This window comes from Rhinoraja longicauda, chromosome 16, assembly GCF_053455715.1.
Source record: "Rhinoraja longicauda isolate Sanriku21f chromosome 16, sRhiLon1.1, whole genome shotgun sequence".
NCBI classification, from domain to species: Eukaryota; Metazoa; Chordata; class Chondrichthyes; order Rajiformes; family Arhynchobatidae; genus Rhinoraja; species Rhinoraja longicauda.
This window is the reverse complement of record NC_135968.1, coordinates 32,156,640-32,180,132: the sequence shown is the minus strand read 5'-3', so window position 1 is coordinate 32,180,132 and position 23,493 is coordinate 32,156,640. Positions and strand designations below refer to the sequence as shown.

Below are 23,493 nucleotides of genomic sequence, written 5' to 3'. Positions count from 1 at the left end.
CCATGCCGGCACTCCTGAACCAAGTCACCACAAGCTCAGTGGTCAAGCTGCAATGTGTAGATGGCACTTGTGCATGCACATATTTGGAGGCCAAGCTCAAAGTTAATTGTCATCTCATTCAATGAGGCAAGTGAGAATGTGGCCCTTACACTGACCATCCACACAGACATGTGTATTCCACAAACCTGCCAGTTGCTGAACATTTGATAATAAAAGATGCTTAGCAAGACCATGCAAGAAGTGGAGCACAGCTCATATCTTGGGAGCTACCTATCAGGGCAGAAATTGATGATGAAATTCGCCACTGTCTTTACAATGCCAATGATGAGGAAGAGGCTGGCGGAAGAACAAGATCTCAGAAATAATAAAAACAAAACTCAAACTCTTTCAGACAGCAGTGTTCCCTGCCCTCCTGTATGCCTTTGACATTTGGACTAACTGCAACTAGCAATTTAAGACACTGGAAAATTGCCAAATCTTCTCAATCATCTGGAAAAATAAGCAAAACAGTATCAGCACCTCTTCTAATGAACACCCCAGCAAGCAGGCCCTAATTACACTAAGTTAGCTCTGCACTTTGGGGCAGGTCATTCATATGTCTGACACCAGAATCGGTAAACAAATGCACTATATTGTGTAGGTACAAGGAATTGCAGATGCAGGTTTACAAGAAAAGACACAAAGTGCTGGTGTCACTCAATAGGTCAGGCAGCATCTCTGGAGGACCAGACTGAAGAAGGGTCTCGACTCGAAACATCACCCATTCCATCTCTCCAGAGATGCTGCCTGTCCTGCTGAGTTACTCCAGCTTTTTGTGTCTATCTCTGGAGGATATGGATAGGTGACGTTTCAGGTCGGGACACTTCTTCAAACTGAGAGTAGTGAGGGGGAGAAAGCTGGAAGGGAGATGGGGCAGGACAAGACATGGCAACTGACAGATGGATACAAGTGAGAGTACAAGTGAGAGATACAACTGAGATTTTGATTGGCAGGTGGTTGGACAAAGGCCAGAGATGAAAAGAACAGAAAAGTGTGAGAAAAGGAGATATGGATAGTAGCAAGATAAGATGTGAAACCCAAGGAGAGAATGTAGATGGAAGGGCTCAAATCCCATTGTCTTATGGGCTGCCAGGACCCTTGAGATTACCAGGGTAGATGGAGACACTGATTCAATAATGTGCTCAAAACCTCCTTGATTATCTGCAACATCTCCACTAACTCTTGGGAACCTTTTGCCATGACTCCTGAGAGCGGAGAAGGGACAACATTTTATCATCTTAAGACAGTGTTTTGGGAGTGCATAAGAACCCTACTGTAAATGGTGGAAGGGATACGTCCTCACAAACTATCTGCCCTTCCACCCAATCAGGCAGTCCTTGATCCAGCTGTGGAAACGTCTGCAGTTCCCACATTAGCATCATCAATGACTTGCGAATCCAGAAAACCAGAGTGCAAGCAAGTTATCTTTGACCATGAGGAACTTCCGAAGAAGAGTTGGAGAAGTACAAATGTTGCAAGAGATTGTGAGGTTGGAGGAGAAAGGGATGGATGAGGTTATGGAGTGATGTAAAAGCAGAAGTGAGAATATTAATCTACAGGACCTAGTGTATGCCAACAAGTATTTAAGGTGTTGGTAAATGGCCTTGTGCATGAATTAGATCGGGAAAGCAGTGATGTGGATAAAGTTAGGTTTGTGGACGGTAATGTGAGCGAGGCTAGCAGGAAAAGCATAGGAATAGTTATCTAGAGAAAATAAAAGGTCACTTGGGACTATCAGCTAAAGATAAGCAGGGATGGGGCTAGATGATGGAATGGAAGTGGAAATAGGCCTTGTGAATGAGGAAATATATATTTGATTTGAACCTTGTCTCAGGATTATATATAACACCCTTCTAAACACACATATTAAGTTGCAGATGGTGACCAAGGCCAGTGATGGTATCATGGCTGGGAATGGAGTGTCTGATGAAGACTGAAGATGCTGACATCTCTGTCTTTCCAATATTTAGTTAAAGGAAATATCTGTGCATCCACAACTGACAGCATGTTGACATTTTTGGAAGTAGTGCCGGAATCAATGGCTATTGAGAGATGTCTGTGTAATTGCAACTGACCCCATGTTTTTGGGAGATGTTGACAAGGGGAAGTATGAGGATGAGAAGTAAGAAGGGATCAAGGATAAGTCTTTGAAGGCCATCAGACACAACAGTATGGAAGAGGGAAAGGAAGCTGTTGCTTGGGATTCTCTGCTCACACTGGGATATGGCCAGATGAATGTAGACACAAACTGCTGGAGTGACTCAGCGGGTCAGGCAGCATCTCCAGAGAGAAGGAATGGGTCCCAGATGAATGTGGTCCCAACCAGCTAGGCAGTGGCATATGGTATGGTCATCTCATTTATAGACAACAGGCAGATGAGGGCAAGAAGGAATAGGTTACCATGAGATCATGGAAAGGCAGCTAATTTACTTAATTCTATCCAGAGTAAAGAATTTATTAGAGAAAAAAATGTAAGAGAAATTGAGCTTAAAATGGTCCAAATTGACCATTTGAAGCTCAATTTCTCATCCTCTCCACGGATAAATGGATAAAAAACACTTTAAATTCTTTCCACATTTTAATATAAATTTCTGATTTACTGTGCCTTTATTTCTTCCTTTCACTATTGAATCTCGTCATGCTATTCTTATTCTTCCAGCTTTGTTTCATAGATCACAGAACAGTACAGCACAGGAACAGGTCCTTTGACCCACAATGTCTGTGCTGAACATGATGCCAAGTTAGACTAATATCTTCTGCTTGCAGGTGATCCATGTCCCTCCATTCCATGTGCCTATCAAAAAGCCTCTTAAACACCACTGTTGTATCTGCTTCCACCATAAATCCTGACAGCGCGTTCCAGGAACTCACCATTCTCTGTATAAAACAAACTGCACTGCACATCTCCTTCAAACATTTTCCCTCTGTCCATAAAGTTATGCCCTTTTGTCTTTGACATTTCCACTGTGGGAATAAATTTCTGACAGTCTACCTTATCTATGCCTTTCATAATTATATATACATCCATCAAGTCTCCCCTCAACCTCTGTCGCTCCAGAGAAAACAATCTAAGTACGTCCAACCTGTCCTTATAACTAATAGGCTTTAATCCAGGCAGCATGCTGGTGAACCTCATACACTCTCTCAAAAGCTCATTGTCCCAGTTAATCAAGATCCTTTTGTAATCATTGAAAACCTTCCTCACTGTTCACTCTACCACCTATTTAATGCCATGAAAAAACTTATTAACTGCATCAGGGCAGGTCGTGTAGAGAAAGCAGCGACTCTGCAGAAGGACTTGGACAGGTTGGGAGAGTGGGCAGAGAAGTGGCAGATGGAATATAGTGTAGCAAAGTGTGGAGTCATGCATTTTGGTTGTAGGAATAAAGGCATAGACTATTTTCTAAATGGGGAGAGAATCTTGAAATTGGAGGTGCAAAGGGACTTGGGAATGCTGGTCCAGGACGCCCAAAGGGTAAACATGTCGAATCAGTGGTAAAGAAGGCAAACGCCATGCCTTCCATTTATTTCAAGAGGGATAGAATACAAAAATGGATGCAATGCTGAGGCTCTATAAGGCACTGATCAGGCCACATTTAGACTATATTGTGAGCAATTTTGGGCACCATAACTGAGGAAGGATGTGCTGGCTCTGGAGTGGGTTCAGAAGAGGTTTGCAAGAATGATCCCAGGAATAAGTGGGTTAACATATGATGAGCATGTGACAGCACTGGGACTGTACTTGCTGGAGTTTAGAACGATGACGGGGGAACCTCATTGAAACTTACCGAATAGTGAGAGGCTTGGAAAGAGTGGATGTGGAGAGGATGTTTCCACTGGTGGGAGAGTCTAGTACTGGAGGTCATAGTCTCAGAATTAAGGGACGTTCCTTTAGGAAGGAGATGAGGAGGAATTTCATTAGTCAGATGGTGGTGAATCTGTGGAATTCTTTGCCACAGAAGGCTGTGGAGGCCGTCAATTGATATTTTTAAGACAGAGATAGATAGATTCTTGATTAGAACGGGTGTCAGGGTTTATGGGGAGAAGGCAGGAGAATGGGGTTAGGAGCGAGAGATAGATCAGCCACGATTGAATGGCAGAGTAGACTAGATGAGCCAAATGGCCTAATTCTGCTCCTATCACTTATGACCTTATGACCTTATGACCATCACCTAAATTCACATTCAAATCATTAACATAAATAAAAAGCGCCAGTGGACCCAGCACTGATCTCTGCGGTCGATACACCAAGTTACACCAGGCCTCCAGTCTGAAAAACAACCCTCTACCACCACCCTCTGTTTCCAACCTTCAAGACAATTTTGCATCTGATTCCCCAGCACTCTCTTGATTCTATGTGATTTAACTGTCAAACCAAGCTACTGTGGAACATTGTCAAAGGCCTTACTAAAGTTCAGGTAGACAATGTACATCACACTGCTCTCATCAATCTATGACATCTATCACTTTCTCTCATCGATCTTGAACTTCTTTAACATGGGTTGTTTTGATAAAAGTTAAATGATTGATTCTTAAGAATTGTTTTCCTGAGCCAAACAGATTCTGACTCTGTGGTACAATCTTTGAATCAGACAGTATCAATATGTCTGTAGCACCAACGAATAGAAAGATACCGTCAGAAAATCATTCAGGTTCCAAGTGTGCATGAGATTGTTTAATCAAACTCAATGCACTTGTGTAACAATCTTGGCTGAAGCCAAAATGCAATTTCATAATTGATTGCTACTTTTTAAAAAATACTCTCAGATTTTTTTAATCGAGATCATAATAATGTAAGGCTGCATAACATTAATCCAAGATCAGATTCCATTGGGTACTCAGCTGAAAGTAAATCTTTTAATATTTTCATTTTCAGGATCTGCTAATCACTGGCAAGGCCAGAAGTTATTGCCCTTGTCCCAAATGTCCCTAATCTGTTTTCTGCTCCAGAGGCACCTTGAAGCAGTGTCTAGATTCGTCATATTCACATAACTCTTGAACCACTGAGGTAATTGTGGTGAAAGTACTCGCACGATGCTGCTGGCTGGAGAGTTCCATGATTTAGATCTAAAGGCAATGAAGGAACAGTGAGGATGCTGCGCGACTTGGAGGGAACTCGTGTTCCCATCCACCTTGGCTTTCTTTGTGGTAGGGGTTGCAGTTTTGGTAAGTGCAGTTGGAGTGGTCTGGTGAGTAACTGCAATGCATTTTGTAGATGCACTTGGTGCCTGGGATGTTTAGTGTGCTGGATGGGGGGACAATTAAGGAGGCTGTGGAGATTCTGTGGAGCTTCTTCAGAGTTGTCATTGCACCTACGTTCCTCCAGACAAATGAAGAATAGTCCATCAGGCTCCTGATTTATGCTTTGTAAATGGGTGAAAGGTAATGGGGTGGGGGGGGGAGGGGGGGTGGGGGAGGCTGTCTAGGTTAATTATTGGACTACTTGGAGGTAAGTAAAGGGGGATCAATAAACAGATTATTTCTGAAGGGCTTTGGATTTGACTGGTTTGACTTGAAATGAAGCTTGAGCAAAGGCAATGCTACCTGCAACAAAACACAGGACAGGTGTTGGGGATGGATAGTGTGACCAATGATTTTAAAGAGAGGTTGAGTATAGCTAGAGAATTAAAAGCAAATGTGATGACAAGTGATACACAATGATCATATTGGTTTGGCAGGGAAGAGATGGAAAATATTGCCAAGTTGTTCACAGTGAAGTACATACTAAGGAATGAATGGTCATCCTAAATAGAAATCCGGAAAACCATGATAACTCGAAAGCCCAAAAGGTGAGTAGTATTTTGTGTGAGGGAGGAGAGGTTTGGTGAAATTAACCATGGGCAAGCATATGCACAGGACAGCTGGGGTTGCTGCACCTAGGAAATTCACAACATGATCATTGACAATTCATTCAGAGAAAGCTGAGCTGATTATAATAGTTTTGTGAGTTTATCCATGAGGGGTGCATGGTTAGGATGGTTACAGGTGTCTGAATTAATAGCTGTGAATTGGAGTGGAATCATAAGGTCATAAGGAACAAGAGTAGAATTAGGCAATTTGTCCCATCAAGTCTACTCTGCCATTCAATCATGGCTGATCTATCGCTCCCTCCTAACCCCATTCTCCTACCTTTTCCCCATAACCTCTGACACCTGTACTCATCAAGAATCTATCTATCTCTGCCTTAAAATTGTCCACTGACGGCCTCCACAGCCTTCTGCAGCAAATAATCCCACAGATTCGCCACCCTGTGACTAAAGAAAATTTTCCTCATCTCCTTTCTAAAAGAACGTCCATTTAATTCTGAATCAGTAGTGATGTGATTGATAACAAGGAAAGGAGCGGGAAAAAGGTACTGAGATGAGACACAACTCTAAAAATCTTGTCACTACTGGTTGTAAAGAAATGATTGGAATCAGATGTCTGGGCTGTATTCATTTGCTGTTGTGGTTTACTTTTCTAAAATGCAGTTAACAGTGCCATCTAGTGCTCAACTGGAGTCAAAGTTTTTTTAAATGAAATAGTTCCATTAGAAAATAAACCAATTCATGTGAATTGTCACTAACTGGCATGTTGAACAATATTTACTGCTTAGCAAACCACCTATCTTAAAAATATATAATTTTGATGTATGAGTATTGTCATTTCCTTAAATGAATATTCCAAAATTGATGGGATATAAAATGTAACATATTTTTAGTATAATATTCATTATTTAAGTGTTGCCTAAGATAGACACAAAAGGCTGGAGCAATTCAGCGGGACAGGCAGCATCTCTGGAGAGAAGGAATGGATGACGTTTCGGTTCGAGATCCTTCTTGGCACTAGTCTGAAGAAGGGTCTCGACCCGAAACGTCACCCATTCCTTCTCCCCAGAGATGCTGCCTGTCCCGCTGAGTTACTCCAGCTTTTGGTGTCTACCTTCGGTTTAATCCAGCACCTGCAGTTCCTTCCTACACATTTAAATGTTGCCACCTTTATTTAGCAGCATGAATTAAAAAAAATTTTTTAAAGTTCTCTGGCTTCATGTCTCTAAGAATTCCTTAATACGGTTGACAGCTCAGCTCCTGAACTGACAACACCCTTTGGGAAAAGAAAAATTCTTGCCAAATGGATTGCTAAATCATGGTGAGAAACATTCCTGGTCAGATCCATCACAGAGCTGACTACAAATACTGAGCCAATTTGAGCTTGAGTACAATTTGATCAGTCCATCAACCACTGTGCATAAGGCTCAGTTGGGAATTTTGGGAAGATCACATTGCTCGAATGTCTAACACCAGGATTCCAAAGCAGTCACTCTATTCCATGCTCCATCACAGGAAGAGGTTATCAGGAAGACAAAGGACCTGGCTTGAGGAAGTGTTGAAAGAATGTGCATCATGTCCTCTGATACCTGGGGATCCCATGGAGGGCCCACGACAACTCAAGGTGAAGAAGGAGAATTTGCAGTGGCATTCAGTATGTACAAAGAAGCTCAGCATAAACAGTGGAAGGAGTGTACTACCTCAAAAACTGTTCAGTCAAGAACTTCCTACCCCATCTGTGAAATTCTACAGTTCACAGATTGGTCCCATTAATCACCTCAGGGTCCAAATAAATGGTGTGAAAGCAGTCATCCTTGATCCTGATGGTGCTTAAGGTGAAGAGAAAATGTGCAAAGGAATACCATTTACTGCCGGTTGTATTGTTACTACTTATTTAAAATAACATTTTCATAACATAATAATTAGGATAATCAAATATTGTCCTCCCACATCTATTTTAGGGCAGATGACTGAAACTCACAGTTGCCCTAAACTGACTCTGAAATCTGGTCCTCAAGGAATTTTGCCATATTATAAACTTCTATCATGGTGTTAAGATTAATTACACTAATACCTGCTTTGTCCAGAGAGAAAAAAGCTTAAACTAAACACTGTTGAATCGTGAAGAACATGAATTATATGGAAATTTAACAAAGATGAATTCTGAAAATTGCAGGACTAAAATTCTCCTTGTTTCAAGAACTAGTAAATAGGTAGATAATTAGTTCTTCGTTGGAGTGCAAGACTTCAAATGATAATCCCAAAATTATTCCAAGTGCCATATGTTGGACCAATGTAGGTGAACAGCTGAGAAAGTTAAATGAATCAAGGAGATGTAAAAGATTGGCTTTATATTCCTTGGACATTGATGTACCATACAGATTAGCTCCAAGCAGTTAATATATTTCACACTTCTCTCGGGTTGGCGATTTTCACTTCCACCCTCAAATAACTTTTGACCTCACTATCCTTGCAAGCTAATGCCTCTTCTCCAAATTGCCATTCCTCTCAAGTCCTTGAATATGTTATTGTCTCCTAATTCCATGCACATCTTTCCAAAAAGTTTGCATTTGAACCTATCCAATCAGTATTCCAATCATGCCTCAGGCTGTAATGATTCTTATCAAAGTTGCCAATGATTTCATTCATGAGTGACTGCAGCATATTCTCCCCTTCCTTCTTGACTTGATTGCAACCTTAGACGTGGCTCCTTGACTCCTTTCATTTGTTGGCCAGCCAAGTGGGACTGCCCAACCCAGTTCTATTCCTAATCAGTTGGAGCCATAAAGTTTCCTGCAATCTCCACTCTTCTCACTCCTTCACCAATGCATCTCTATTTATTCTTGACACCGTCCTATTTCTCATCAGTATGTTTTCCTTTGACATCATTCAAACCAAGAAAAATTTCACATGACTCGCCAACTCTCCCAACTCTATCATTACATCTTTCTTCCAAACACCCTTCCCCATGACAGCGAGGAAAGATGTCTACATTCAATATTAAATGGGTAGAAATTTCCTCAAATTAAATTTGAGGAGGACCAAAGTCATTAAATATATCCTTGTTTCCATTCCCTGTTTTACATAAAATTATGGTTAATACACAAAAGGACACAGTGCTTGAGTAATTCAGCAGGTCAGGCCACATTTCTGGTGAACATGGATAGGTGATGTTTTGGGTCGAGATCCTTCTTCAGGCTGATCCGGCAGAACATAAAGTAAAGTTGTGGTCAATTGCAGGTTTGGGTGAGTGAAGCCAGGAGCTGCGGGATAGTCAGAGCGAAGGCCTGCTGGTGCCGGCACATGGTGGAGTGTGTAGGACACAGGGCATGGAAGGAGAACTGTTGCAAGAAGTGGCGGATTGATTGTAGGTACCTGAAATCCGGGTTGGGCCTGAACTGGGAGGCCTGGAAACAGAGATGGCAGACATGACACAACTTGGTGACAGTTCTTTGTTTCTCCATTCCCTGGTTACTGATTCGAACCTCTTCTTATATCAAGACGAGGCTATATTAAGGCGATTAGTGATCTGGATATCGATCTGACCCCAGGCTTAGGTTCTGACATCATCTCTCTCCATTATCATGAACTTCTATTTCCTCTTCTGTCACACTGAATGCCCTTTGCCCTTATCTCAGCCCTTGCCTGAAGTCCTTAATTCATGCTCAGTTACCTCCAGATTCAACTATTCTGCTGCTTGCTGTCAGACATCCCAGCATCCATTTTCTATTAAATGAACTTTCAATCAAACCTCTGCTGGCAATTTATTAAATTGCATCAAGTCATGTTGTGGTCCCTTCTCCTCTGGTCAATATGCCTGGACCAATTAACCCAATTATATTGTTAAGGCTTTTTTACCTAGCTTAAACACCTCCACAACTCCTTACAATGTAGCAGCAGTCTCACAGTTCAAACCCAGATATTACACAGAGGACCAGCAAAGTTCAATTTAAGGGCAATGGATTTTCTCCTCACATAGGAACAGGGTCCCCTTTTTCACCACAGCTGGTCCCAGGTTTTCACTGATCATGTCACTGATGTTCCTTCTTTTGTATATTTCCTTCCAGTCTTCCAGAATATTTGATAACCCTCCTGGAGTTGGTTGTGGGGATCCTAGCAATAACATTCTCTGTGGCAAACAGCAGCGAGCTCCCTCTTTAGTTATCACTATAGAACATGACTTCCTTCTTGAAAATGGTCACCATACAGCATCTCTGAGCTCCCGTGATATTGACAATCTCTTCATCATCGCGTTTTCGGATTTTAGTATTCGATAACATTTGCTCTTGAGGCCTTATTATATTCGAGGTGGGATATGGTCTCTTGGCATCTTGTCGATCAGGGGAGGCCCGAACAAATTGCTGAGAAAGGCAGTCTAGGAGACACTTGTCAAAGACAGAGTCATGTTTGAAGGATTCCCTGATGATTTCATCTTCATTCTTGGCTCTCAGTGGAATGGGGCCTTTGGTGGTTTAGAACATAAATCTCTTTTAAAGCACTGACGAACCTATGCATGTCATGGCTATCTGTGCATTGTGAACCACCAGAGATTTCGCCATCCACCATCTATTCTTTAGGTCCCAGATTTCTGTTGGACCAGTGTTCTGGTGCCTATAGAGCTGCTTCTTTTCACTTAGAATGCCTCATGATTATGGTTAATCAGCTCCTCAATCTCTTTGTTATTCTTATTAAATGAGTCCTAGTTCTCAGTGTTAGAGAAGCTGAGAGCCTCTTAACGGGTCCAATTACAGCAGATTTCAGGGCAGCCCATAAGCTGTGAATATTCTGTGGCTCCTGTAGACTGGGAGTCACAGGGTCATACAATCGTGTAGCACAGAAACAGGCTCTACGGCCCACTATGTCCACGCTGCCCATTGTACCCATCAACACTAATCCCATTTATATACCTTTTATGCCTTGGGCAATTGTAGTATTTGTCTAGATACTTCTTAACTTTGTCTTGAGACTTATTTGTCTTATTCCTTCAGAGAGATCTGCCTCCACCACACCTTTTGGCAGACCCTAACCATCCTTTATATGAAATGAAATTCCCATCAGATTCCCTCTATCAATCGCCCTCATTGTCACCAATCGAACCTGGTCAACCCAATATGTCCTTATAAATGTGCAGTATGATGTGGAAGACACCAAGAACTTCTTAATCAGTTTAAAATATTGATATTATGCACTCTGCTTAGTTTATCAAAACCTTGTGTCATGTGCGGCGAATAATGTTAAAACAAACATTAATATGCTAATGGTTAAGGTCTCAAGAATATGGTTAACAGCTTGATCAAAGATGGTTGCTAAAGTGAACCGTCATGTGATAAGAAACACTGGTCATATGACTGGACACTATTTGATCACGTGTATAAAATAAATAGATTTAGGCCATTGATGGCCAGAACACTTTTGGACTGGAGTTGAGAATGGTGTCGAACTATAAACAGAGAAGACACACTTACATTGGCTGTTGCCAAGGCTATGCAGAGGGAATGGGTAGGAACTGTTTGTTTCCTGGATTATTTTAGCAGAATTTGCCTTTGTACTATAGTTGCAGCCGAGTGGTGTCAAGGGCCATTGAAAACTGTCACATTCACTATTGCCAGAAACAGCAGATGGGATGAGAGAAGAGTTTGCTTGAATTGTGCAAATTGTTGCTAATTCCGTAGCAAAATAATGTTCTTGACTATACTCACTGGATCAGAACCATATTTGCAATACCAAAATGCTCCAATGCAGGCAACATTCTGTTGAATGAATCTCTTCCACGTTTTCTTCCAGTGCAATTATGTCCAGAACTACACACAATGCTCAAGGTACTGCCCAATCAATATTTTATAAAGTTATTACATGAGTTGATATGTTTTCAATCAGGTAGTGTCTGAGAAGAGTTGGTTTTGTGTGTTGCTTGTGAGCCTCAACATTATCTTGCTGCAACATTGCTTATGTTGATACTGATGTTTTGGGGCTAGGTTGACACATTATAAAACAATTAGATGACTGATATTTATTCCGTTATTGTTACCTGTCAAAGCAAAGATGATGCAAAACGTCTTTGTAGCCCCTTGGCCTGAAAATGACATAACCTAACAAGTACCCCTGCCAGTGCTAGGATCAGGGATGCTGTAATAACATCTTGTGCTTGTCCCTTTGATTAAACTGTTTTGATGAGGCCTTGCTCCTCACATTTTGCCAAGAGAAGGACTCTGATGGAGTCTGTCTTTCCTACTCCTTCGTTGATCATCCTTGCCAGAGAAGTCACGTTCCTTCCCACCCTGCCATTCAAGTCAGACTTTGGGGTTGAAAACCATGACTTTTTCAAGTAGTGGTAGAAGTCCTCCTTAGTTTCAGGTTTGTGATGTATGCAGTACTGACTGAAATGTTTTAGGCTTTGTGTTAGAGTGGGTTGGGGGGCTTTGAGGCCATCACTAATTCCATATAAGGTAGCGCTGACACAATGGACCATCTCATTTTTAATAATGTTGTATCTTTCAATCAATGAACAACAACAAAAAACACCCAGAGCATGACAAAAAAACAGCGCTAAGGAGTTTAATTTCTCAGCACAAAATCGTATAGAACAAAAAGTGACATTTCATGCCTGTGCTCACTTTTTGACAGAGCTATTTAGATTAATTTCACATTCTATTCCAACTTTTTAAATCAAGAGGCCCACAAATTAGTTCACTGCAAAAACTAAATCTGTTGAAAGGTTATATGTACCCTTTTCCCACCACACTGGCAATATATTCCAGATAGTAACATTGCATGCAAATATTTTTCATTAATTCACTCAGTTCTTTTTGCCAATTATTTTGAATCACTAACCTCTGGTTACTGATCCAATTAGCAAAAAAAAAATCATCTAATTGAACCCAAAAGTGTGCATTTATTTCATTATTTATTAGGAATAATAAATTCATCATATTGAATAAGAGTTGGGAGGTCATGTTGCAATGGTATAAGAAGGGGAAAAAATTTAACAGGAATCTGAGGGGTAACTTTTTCACATAAAGGGTAGTGGCTGTATGGAAGAAGCTGCCAGAGGAGTTAGTTTAGGCAGGGACTATCCCAAAATTTAAGAAACAGTTAGACAGATACAAGGATAGGACAGTTTTGGAGGGATCTGGGCCAAACACAGGCAGGTGCGACTAGTGTAGCTGGGACATGTTGGCTGGTGTGGACAAGTTGGGCCAAAGGGCCTGTTTCCACACTGTATCACTCTATGACTATGAAAAGTACTGACAAGTTTAACACACAGATGGAAAACCATAAAATGAAGACTGCAGTTTCAATTTGCCAAAGATGTCAGAAACAAATAACCTCAAAAATAATTTCATTTTGGGAATAGTTAAACATGGATACAATAAATTAATGCTTTTCCAATAATTCTAGTCACTGCTTTTACAAGTTGTGCTTCATCAGTACAGAAATACTAGAATTCACAATGTTTACCAAAGTTATCTTGCAAAATAATTATTTTATAAACATACAATAGACAATAGGTGCAGGAGTAGGCCATTCAGCCCTTCGAGCCAGCACCGCCATTCAATGCGATCATGGCTGATCACTCTCAATCAGTACCCCGTTCCTGCCTTCTCCCCATAACCCCTCACTCCGTTATCCATACAAGAACAAAAGTAAAATCTACTGCCACATAAAACGATACGAGAATTGCGAAAAATACGCTCAACCCAACTAAATGGCATATGATTACGCCACCTGAAGCTTTATTGTAAAGTATATAAGATGGAAGGCAACTATTTGAAAACAGTTTGCTGATCTACAGTAACTGTTCTGTGTCTGTATTACATTACATTGGGATCAATGTCGCTGTTGATGTTATGCTGCAATATTAGAATTCTTGATCTATCAATTTTGCAATTGTGTTCAGTTGAATATTTGAGGTTCCTTCATATATTGAACCTGGAAAAGGACAGGAAGTAAAATTACAAATTGTAAATGAAAAGAAAACTCAAAAGATTGAACTAAATTAATTTAAAAAAAGAAGTTTGTATAAGATCAATGTAACCACAAGGAATTGCAGATGCTGGTTTACAAAAAAAGACAAAGTGCTGAAATAATTCAGCGGGTCAGGCAGCATCTCTCAAGAACATGGATAGGTGACCTTTTGGGTCGGGACCCGAACAAAACATTGTCTATCCACATTCTCCAGAGATGCTGCCTGTGCTGCTAAGTTATTCCAGCACTTTGTCTCTTTTTGTGTTGGATTATTGCATCTTATTAGTTTCATATGGACGTAGCAAACAAGTGATGATTATGGGCCAAGTCTAGCATGATCAGATCAGCTATCTGTACTTGCCATCCATAGATTCTGTCTGGCAAGACTATTGGACCCCCACACCATGCAGGAGTTCGTAAGGACTCAACATCAAGTATGGAATAGGCAGCAAATTAAATATTCTGTCTCCAAGAATATCCTCACACCTTTTAACAGGAAGAGTGGGCTAGGGACTGTGATGCCTTCTGCAAAGCTGGGAAGTTTTTCTTTTAAAGACTTCTTAAATTCTTATATATTCAGAGTCATTTATATATAATTAAAAACACTGTAAATTATATGAAAAACAAACACTGAAACAGTAAAATAATGGTTTTGAGCATCAAAATGAAAAAAATAGGTCTCCAATGCACCAAGCAGATGAGAAGCTGATTCTCTATCTTTTGCTGGTCTAATAACGCAAGAGCCAAAGGCAGATGTAAGTGTGGGATTGGGGTGAAGAACTAAAGTAGCAGGCAACTAGAGTTACCCATACAACTGAGCATTGATATACTGCAGTCACCCAAACAGTGCTTGGCTTGTCCCCCATGTTGGAGATCATATCATAGGCACCAAACTCAATACACAAAATACTTTCCTCAACAAGAGATTTTATGCAGTGATCAAGAGTAAAGAAAATGATTTACCACTTTATATGTCACTATACAATTAAGCTTTGATTTATCATGTAAATACACAAAGCAGTTTTTCTTACCTATTTTACAATCTCGATAGTATTTTTCTATGGGATAATCTTTTGTAAAGCCAACTCCTCCCATCCATTCAATACATTTTGCAGAAGTAATGGTTGCTACCTATAAGAAACAAATAAGTAGTCAGTACATCACATACACATTATATGCAACTCTCCATCCATTACATCCAACATTATTATTGTTTAACATGTTTATCACTATAACATTTAGGATGGGGAAGCAGGCTACGATCAGCCCCACTGATGATGGTGCTCTGTAAATACTATAGAATGATAGCAATGTGATGGTCTTTTGGTTTTCTTTAATGGCCCAAATGGATAATCAGCAATCCTTTCCAGCATCTCTAAAAGACCAAAAGTTGGAAAGTAATTTTAAACTGTCTAAATTTTACACTTTAAATACTACAGAAGGAAATATCATGTTTTATATTTGTATTAAAATGATCAGATATGTTTTGACCTTTCTTAACCCATCAGTTCTTTGGCCATTCAATGTTTCAATTTACCTCAGAAGTGTAATATTTTGCCATACATGCTTCTTTAATAAAGGGTCTCCCAGCTTCCTTCAGTCGAGCAGCGTTATATGTAAGCAACCGTGCAGCCTCCAACTGGGTAGCAATCTGAGCGATCTGGTGTTGCATGCCCTGTACCACAAAAGATATGCATAATATATATTTTTAAATAATGTTGAATTAACTTCACAAAACTCAGTAACTTTCATTATTCTGAGTTACACCAGCTAATAGCTCAGTCTATTAACCAAGCCGTTACAAACTATTTTTGTAGAATTGAATGGCCCAGATGTAGCAGTCAGCAGTGAAGCATTCAGTAGAGCAGTGGAACATGGAAAACAGAAGAGGTGGCTATAGTGAATCTGGGATCCAAATGAACAGGCTAAACAATTGTGTAAGCTCCATGCAATTAGATTGCTGGAACCTTAACCTTAGTAAAGTGGAATATTTAATTCAATAACAAAAGATGTAGATAAAACCAGTTTTTATATTGCAACATCAATTTAGAGTTTTGCCCTCAAGTCTCCAGAGTGTAACTTGTTTCCAGAATCTTGTTACTTGAGAGGCAAGGGTGAAAACCAAATGAGCCAAGTCAAGCACAGCTTATACATAACTGATTGTAGCCAGCCAGCTATGCCCATTGACAGCACTGTGACAAGTGATTTAGATTGATTGCAAGTCTATAGGTTATACGCAGCTATTCTCCACAGTATATTTCCTCCCCCTCCTCAACCCCCATCCCCGGGAGAAACCATGCCTTTTTTTTAAAATCGGTACAAACTGCTATATTTCTTTAGATTTTGGAATAGTTTGCTTACTGAATAACCTCATATTGCTTTTTGTATTATAGACATTGCTGAGAGTTGGCTGCACCACATCTTAAATTCATTTGCTAACAATGTTGGTAATAAATATTTTATATATAAACAAATGAGCAATACAAGTCACTTTGGTCCATCCACATAACTCTGACATCTTATAAACATCATATTCTCAAATGCAACCACGCAACTCCCTGTGAGAAGAAAGGGAAATCCAGGCCAGTTTAGGAAAGTGAAAAGAGAAAACCATCTCTGGCCAGTGTTTAGCCCCAAGTATTCTAGCTACTATTTAACTTTTGCAAAGAATGATCACCATTCACAGCAGAAGAAAGATTCAGCTCTTCCTTGGAGGATTTTAGTGAATCAACATCCAATGCAAAGACAGGAAACTGGACTTTTTTCTTTTAATCAATTCTGGATATGGGCATTGCTGCAAAAGCTAGTATTAACTGTACATCTGTAAATGCCCTGGAGATAGAATTAGCGATTCACCTTCTTTAATCCTTGCATTTTGTTTCAAAAGGTACTCTTTACTTTCCAAAGGATATCCAACCCAGATGCAGCCTCAGATCTTAAAATTTAACCCCGATCCTATTAAAAAAAAATTTAAACAAACTCTCAACTCAGTTTATTCCTTTTACCAACAATCCTTAAACTGCTCACATCACCTCCGTTTAAAATTAACCATCATCAATAATAATTTAGCATTCTCATTTAGAAAGACCTAAAAGATAACAATCTCTGAAGGTTAAATTGTCACATTAGGTCAAAGGCAACTCTTCACAAAGAGTATTTTTCTACTCTATTAGAGCAATGTTCTACTTCACAACTCATGATGTACTTCAGCTTTATCATGGAAGCAGGATAAAATTTAGGAACTGCTTTCAGAAAAAAGCGAAGTGAAAGATAATGTTATTACAGAGAAGGTAAATCAGAGAAATATGAATGCAAATTTTGATAACTGTACCTGGAAATCATATATTCTTTTGCCAAACTGCATTCGCTGCTTCAAGTAAGGAATGGTGCTATCAAAACAGCCCTGTGCCAATCCAAGCATCTGCAAAACAAAATTGAAAATAAATATCGATGCTTAAAAAAACGACTGAAGATACTTGCTTTCAAAAAGATTCATAATATTCCTCTATTATGTTGTTCAAAAAAGAAATACTAATCGTGTATGTTTCTAAAAACAATAATGGAATTTGTTAGCTTTTTCCAATATGAGGCCAATTAACCTCCATCAAGATCACTCAAGACAGGGCAAAGCCACTCAATCTATTAACAAGCAGAACATGCGTGGCAATACAAGTATTTATTTTTCAATTCATATGGTAGATTTCCCAGCTTCTATTACAGCTTTGTTCCCACAGTATTTCATAATTTTAGCCCTAATGTAGCTTTTCTAGGAATATTCTCCCGACAGTGGATTTATATACCAAGAAAGCATACATTTAATGCATTGTTCACAAACCTGTCCAGCAATTCCAATCCTGCCTCCGTTCAGCATTCCAATTGCATACTTGTACCCTTGACCCAGTTGACCTAAAATATTACTCTCTGGAACCTGCAACAAAAAACGAGGATTCAATCAAGAGAATGAAAATTAAAATCTAATATTTATAATATTTCAATTTCTACAGCATTGCAAATATATGTGAAAATGATACAGGATAGAAATGTTGTTTGAGGACAGATTGGAAGTGAATATGCATTATGGGAGATGAATTCATAGACCATGACACGGGCAGAATTTCTTTTCTTGCACAAGTGAATAAAGTGGACAAGGGCTTTGTGACAATATGCTCAATTGTAGCCCAGTTTATTGGACATTTGTTGGACTTGACACCCAAACTCATGAATACAAAGTAGAAACCAAACAGAAGGAATATCCAGTTTTCTACAACTCGATATTTATAAGAACCTGATACTTTAAAGCTACAAGATAGCACCAGAAACATGGTGTGCAGGAAGGAACTGCAGATGCTGGTTTGAACCAAAGATAGACAAGAAATGCTGGAGTAACTCAGCAGGACAGGCAGCATCTCTGGAGAGAAGGAATGGGTGACGTTTCGGGTCGAGACTGAGGCTGAAGAAGAGTCTCGACTAGAAACATGGTGACTCTTTGTGAACTGCCTCAGAAGAAATCTACTCAATTGCTGCACACCTTTACATATGTATGATTGTGCTTTTGCATAGTACAATTTTACTGGATTGTGGGCAAAACAAAGCATTTCACTGTATCTAGATACCTGTCACAATAAAGCAAGGACTACTAAAATAACTACTACATATATAGAGCACAATACTGAAATAGGAATCAGTCTTTAGAACAGCTTTTTAAAGTTATTTTAATAAACAACTGAGAGATAACAGCCATCTGAAATCTAGGGCTTTTGTTCCATCTCCCAATTGAAGCACTGTCACTGGATCAGATACTTCGCACTTTCAATCTGGTGACTAGTGTACAGTGAAGGTTTGTGTACAGTTTGCCATGTAAAAATGTTGTAATAGAGTGAGGTGACTGATGAATTCAATATTGCAACTACAGAGTAGATGCACATTTCCTCTTCTTTCCCACTTACAATCATATGTTGGATTAGGGAGTACTGGTCTATGGGTGCTCATTACCCATTAATCCAAATGGAGCCTCTGGCTGTCCCTTTCATTCCAGTAAGGAAAAGCAGCAACTGGGGAAGGGAAGAACTAAATATATGGCCTGACCTCCCCTATATACTTGCACATACTATAGCCCTTGGTCCAACAGTGAATTCTGCATGGGGTTTTGCAAATCAGTCTCAGTAAACACCAAAATCAATTGCGGATAATTTCTAGGGCGGCGCTGCCCTAGCAGCTGCGGCTCACCTGCGGTCCATTTGTCTTTGTGTTTTTGTTGTTTTTTTTGTCTTAATTGTAGTTGTGATGTGGTGTTTTTGTGTTTGTGTACTATGTGTGTATGTGGGGGGGAGGGGGGGAACTGTAACATTGTAAATATGTGTCCCTTCCGAACGGAGACCCGACCTTTGTTTTCTGGGTGGTGTCTCCGTTCCTGCTGCGGCCTACCATCGGCCCAACTCCTGGAGCTGGCGGCCTCCAGGGCTCTTGTTCGCAGAGCCGGCGGATCGGACTTACCATCACCGGAGCCGGCCGTCTTCGGAGGCTGCGGGAGCAGCTGCGACTCGCCTTAGGCTCGGGCCGCGTGGATGCCGACATCGGGAGCTCCGGCAGCGGCAGCGGGTTCGCCCGCCCCGGATCGCGGGGCTTGGGTCGAGGACATTTCACCGTCCGGCGCGGCCTAAGATATGCCGCGGGATATTTCTCTGCTGGGCGGGGGCTTCAATGTCGGGAGCCACGACCGCCCCGACGTGCAGCAACAGCGGCAGCAGCGTGTTCGCCCGCCCCGGATCGGACTTATCATCGGCGGAGCCGGCCGTCTTCGGAGGCTGCGGGAGCGGCTGCGGGAGCGGCTGCGACTCGCCTTGGGCTTGGCCCGCTGTGGACCGTCCGGTGCGGCCTGCAACCACAACAACCTGACTGCGGGCGAGGACAGCAGGAGAAGGGAAAGACATTGTGGCCTTCCATCACAGTGAGGAGAGGACTGGAGGAGACTCACTGTGATGGATGTTTCTTTGATGGATGTTTCTTTTTTTGTGTGTTTTTGGGGTTGGGTAATTTGAATGCCTATTTAATGCTTTTATTGTTGGACTGTGTTTTTGGGGGTTTTGGGGTTGTGTAATTTGAATGCCTATTTAATGCTTTTATTGTTGGACTGTGTTTTGGGGGTTTTTTGGGGTTGTGTAATTTTAATGCTTATTTAATGCTTTTATTGTTGGACTGTGGGTGACTGAATTTCGTCCAATATTGGATGACAAATAAAGCTATCTTGAATCTTGAATCTTGAATCAAAATGGCAAAGCTGCTTGAAATTATCTCTATTATTATCTCAATATTTTACAAGGCAATTAATTGAAGAATCTGCTCCACCCTTCAGTTAAGGCAAATATTAGCACGCAATGAATGAATGATATTTGCAATGATGCTCTGATCCCTCTAAACATGTCCCGCCACCAAAAACTGTTCCAATTTTTCACATTTCAATTGTTGTCACCTTAAACATACAATGACATTTGGCAAGGGGTTGTATTATGGGACAAAAATATAAAACAAAACCCAGCGGTGTGGAGATTCTACTCCATCAGTAAGTAATACAAGCACATTCCACTGCTATTCAATAAACCTACCAGAGAATAACATGCAAACCACAATATTACTTCAGGAGATAATTCTGTGAATCAGCACCAAGGACTAATTGGAGAAACAATTTTTTTATTTGAGAGTTTTGTTTTACAATGCATTAGTTGTAGAGTGGGTTTTCTGGAGCTTGGAAGAAAATAGAAAGAATCTCCAACCAGCTCGAATCCAGATCACCCTTTGGCAAATTGCCAGAATGTTCTGTCATGCCCTGGAGATTTATTTTTGGTCTTTTGTTCATTTTGGTTCATTGCACATGACCTTGTACAGAAGAAGTTGGTGTTACATTCTGATGAGAAGTGAATGTCACCAAGACTTTTCCCTCTTCATCCATGGAATACTGGAAACTACGACAAATATTCCATCAGACAGGTGTGGCGGATCAGGCCACTCCTTGGGTCAGCCCCCTCGTTACGTGACGGACAGGCGAAAGGGGTTAAAAGCCAGACCAAGGGAAGGCGTATCTTATCCCTAGGAGAACTACGCTGTGGGCAGGAGCTCACAGCCTAATAAAAGAATCTTACTAAACACTGCCTGGCGTCTTGCCTTTTCTCTGGCCTCCGCCAGGCCACTACATTGGTGACCTCGACGGACATCACACGTAGTGATGTCAAACGATAATGTGCAACCCGGTCCTGCCGCCCTCGTGCAACCCGGTCCTGCCGACCTCGAGGCCGTCTCCCTCAAACTCCCGACCCTGTGGACCGAAGAGCCTGAGGTCTGGTTTCAGCAGGCAGAGGCACAGTTTGCTGTGCGAGGGGTAACCGTCGACTTGACGAAGTACTTTTATGTCGTCGGCGCCCTGGACCAGGCGACAGCAAGGGGAGTAAAGCCTTACCTTAATGACCCCCCCGCGGATGACAAATATAAGGGCCTTAAAGAACTCCTTATCAGGAGGTTCGGCCTCAGCGACGCCGAGAGGGCAACTCGCGTTATGAGCCAGGGGGGGCTCGGGGACCGACGGCCGTCGGCCCTCCTGGAGGACATGCTCGCCCTTATGGGCAACCACCCGCCCTGTTTCTTATTCAAGCAGGCCTACCTGCGGCAGCTCCCGGTCGACCTCCGTTCTCAGCGCGTTCGACCGGGAGCTCCTCGCCCTCTACCTCGCGGTACGCCACTTTCGGTACTTCCTAGAGGGGAGACCCTTCACCGCGTTCACAGACCACAAGCCACTCACCTTTGCGTTCGCCAAGGTTTCGGATCCGTGGTCTGTGCGGCAACAGAGACAATTGGCTTATGTGTCGGAATACACCACCTCAATTCGGTTCGTGGAGGGAAAAAACAACAGGGTGGCCGACGCCCTGTCTAGACCCGCGATCCACGCCGTCCTACAAATGGCCGGGGGGATCGACTATTCCGCCCTAGCAGCCGCACAGCTGGGGGACGAGGAGATGGCCGCCTATCGTACAGCCGTGTCCGGCCTGCAGCTGGAGGACATTGTCTGTGGCCCCGGGGATACAACACTGTTGTGCGACACCTCCACTGGCCTGCCTCGGCCCATCGTCCCTGTCGTCTGGCGTCGCAGGGTATTCGAGGTGCTCCACGGGCTGTTTCACCCCTCCATTCGGGCGACGGTGGCCCTTGTATCCTCCCGTTTCATGTGGCACGGGCTGCGTAAGCAGGTCGCACACTGGGCACGCACCTGCATCCCGTGCCAAACTTCAAAAATCCAGCAACACGTGCGTGCGCCTCTGCAAGAGTTTCGTGTCCCTCGGCAGCGCTTCGACCACATTCATGTGGACATCGTGGGGCCGCTGCCGCCGTCCCGGGGCATGACCCACCTCTTCACTGTGGTAGATCGCTTCACGCGGTGGCCGGAGGCCATTCCGCTGGCAGACACCTCGACGGCCACCTGCGCGCGGGCCTTGGCGGCGCACTGGATCGCCCGGTTCGGGGTGCCACTGGACATTACATCCGACCGGGGGCCACAGTTCACTTCGGAACTGTGGTCGGCCATGGCAAGACTCTTGGGTGTCAGCCTACACCACACTACGGCGTACCATCCACAGTCGAACGGGTTGGTGGAACGCTTTCACCGCCAGCTGAAAGCTGCCCTGAAGGCTCGGCTCACGGGCCCAGACTGGGTGGACGCCCTGCCGTGGGTTTTGCTGGGGATCCGCACCGCACCCAAGGAGGACTTGGCCTCCTCCTCCGCCGAGTTGGTGTACGGGGCCCCCTTGACGGTTCCCGGGGAGTTCATCCCACCAGCGCAGGGTCGAGTGGAGCAGCCTTCTGACGCCCTGCAACGTCTTCGGCAGACGGTGGGCAGGCTGGCACCTGTGCCCACGTCACGTCATGGGACATTCCAGCCACACGTCCCTGCCGCTCTGGAGGACTGCCAGTTTGTGTTCCTGCGCAGGGACGCACACCGATCACTTCTCCAGCGGCCGTACGAGGGCCCCTTCTGGGTCCTGCAACACGGCTCGGCCACATTCGTTCTGGACATGGGGGGTCGCAGAGAGACTGTTTCGGTCGCACGGCTGAAGCCGGCACACGTGGACATTGATCGGCCGGTGCCGGTTGCACAGCCCCGCCCGCGCGGTCGCCCCCCGTCCAAGCTACCCCCTCCAGTGTCTGCTACGACCCCTCCACCTGTCGGTCAGTCGCCGGTCCCTGCGCCGGTCATGGTGCGCACCCGGGCTGGTCGCCTCGTGCGCCCTCCTGTCCGTTTTGTACCTCCGGTTCTTGGGGGGGGGTCCTGTGGCGGATCAGGCCACTCCTTGGGTCAGCCCCCTCGTTACGTGACGGACAGGCGAAAGGGGTTAAAAGCCAGACCAAGGGAAGGCGTATCTTATCCCTAGGAGAACTACGCTGTGGGCAGGAGCTCACAGCCTAATAAAAGAATCTTACTAAACACTGCCTGGCGTCTTGCCTTTTCTCTGGCCTCCGCCAGGCCACTACACAGGCCTCATATTGTGCTCATAATTTCATCCATAACAATATTTTTTTTTTATGCTGTAACTGCTGTCCCCTTGGCACTAATTCTGGTTTCACGTGTCCTTCCTCATTTACAACATGATCCTTGTAAATTGTTAAAATTTTCCCATTTTGATAAAGTGGTCTTCAGTCA

The 23,493-nt window shown here is 42.8% G+C and overlaps 1 protein-coding gene across 3 annotated transcripts in view; it reads right to left on the bottom strand.

Annotated features, from left to right (window-relative positions):
* Nucleotides 1–12,349: 12,349 nt before the first annotated feature.
* Nucleotides 12,350–23,493, bottom strand: part of acadsb (acyl-CoA dehydrogenase short/branched chain) — a 33,179-nt gene continuing 22,035 nt past the window's right edge. For all 3 annotated transcript variants that reach the window (XM_078413565.1, XM_078413567.1, XM_078413566.1), the window contains 5 exons: nucleotides 17,647–17,739; nucleotides 17,143–17,232; nucleotides 15,349–15,486; nucleotides 14,843–14,942; nucleotides 12,350–13,775 (listed from right to left, as the gene is read on the bottom strand). In XM_078413565.1, coding sequence (XP_078269691.1) covers nucleotides 13,705–13,775; nucleotides 14,843–14,942; nucleotides 15,349–15,486; nucleotides 17,143–17,232; nucleotides 17,647–17,739 — 492 coding nt within the window. In that variant the 3' untranslated portion in view covers nucleotides 12,350–13,704. The remainder of the gene's footprint in view (nucleotides 13,776–14,842; nucleotides 14,943–15,348; nucleotides 15,487–17,142; nucleotides 17,233–17,646; nucleotides 17,740–23,493) is intronic.